At 65.1% G+C, this 229-nt stretch overlaps 1 protein-coding gene across 1 annotated transcript in view; it reads left to right on the forward strand.

Moving 5' to 3' along the window:
* Positions 1–42: 42 nt before the first annotated feature.
* The window catches only part of ETV5 (ets variant 5), a 10,268-nt gene continuing 10,081 nt past the window's right edge, over positions 43–229 (forward strand). The window contains 1 exon segment of the mRNA XM_010193415.1: positions 43–91. Coding sequence (XP_010191717.1) covers positions 43–91 — 49 coding nt within the window.

Consider the following 229-nt stretch of genomic DNA (forward strand, 5'->3'; position numbering starts at 1 on the left):
GATGCTGAGCGGGCCGGGGGCACTGCCCGCCTCCCCCGCACCATGGACGGCTTCTACGACCAGCAGGTCCCCTTCATGGGCCCTGGGGTAAGTTTGCCTTGGTCCTCCTCCGCCATCGCTCCTGGTTGGGACCCCATTATCCTTGGGGACACCCCCCATTGTCCTTGGAGGCACCCCCTTGTTTTTGAGGTACCTCTGCCATCCTTGGAGGGACCCCCCATCCCCAGGG

Source organism: Mesitornis unicolor, unplaced genomic scaffold, assembly GCF_000695765.1.
Source record: "Mesitornis unicolor isolate BGI_N332 unplaced genomic scaffold, ASM69576v1 scaffold21040, whole genome shotgun sequence".
Lineage (NCBI taxonomy): Eukaryota > Metazoa > Chordata > Aves > Mesitornithiformes > Mesitornithidae > Mesitornis > Mesitornis unicolor.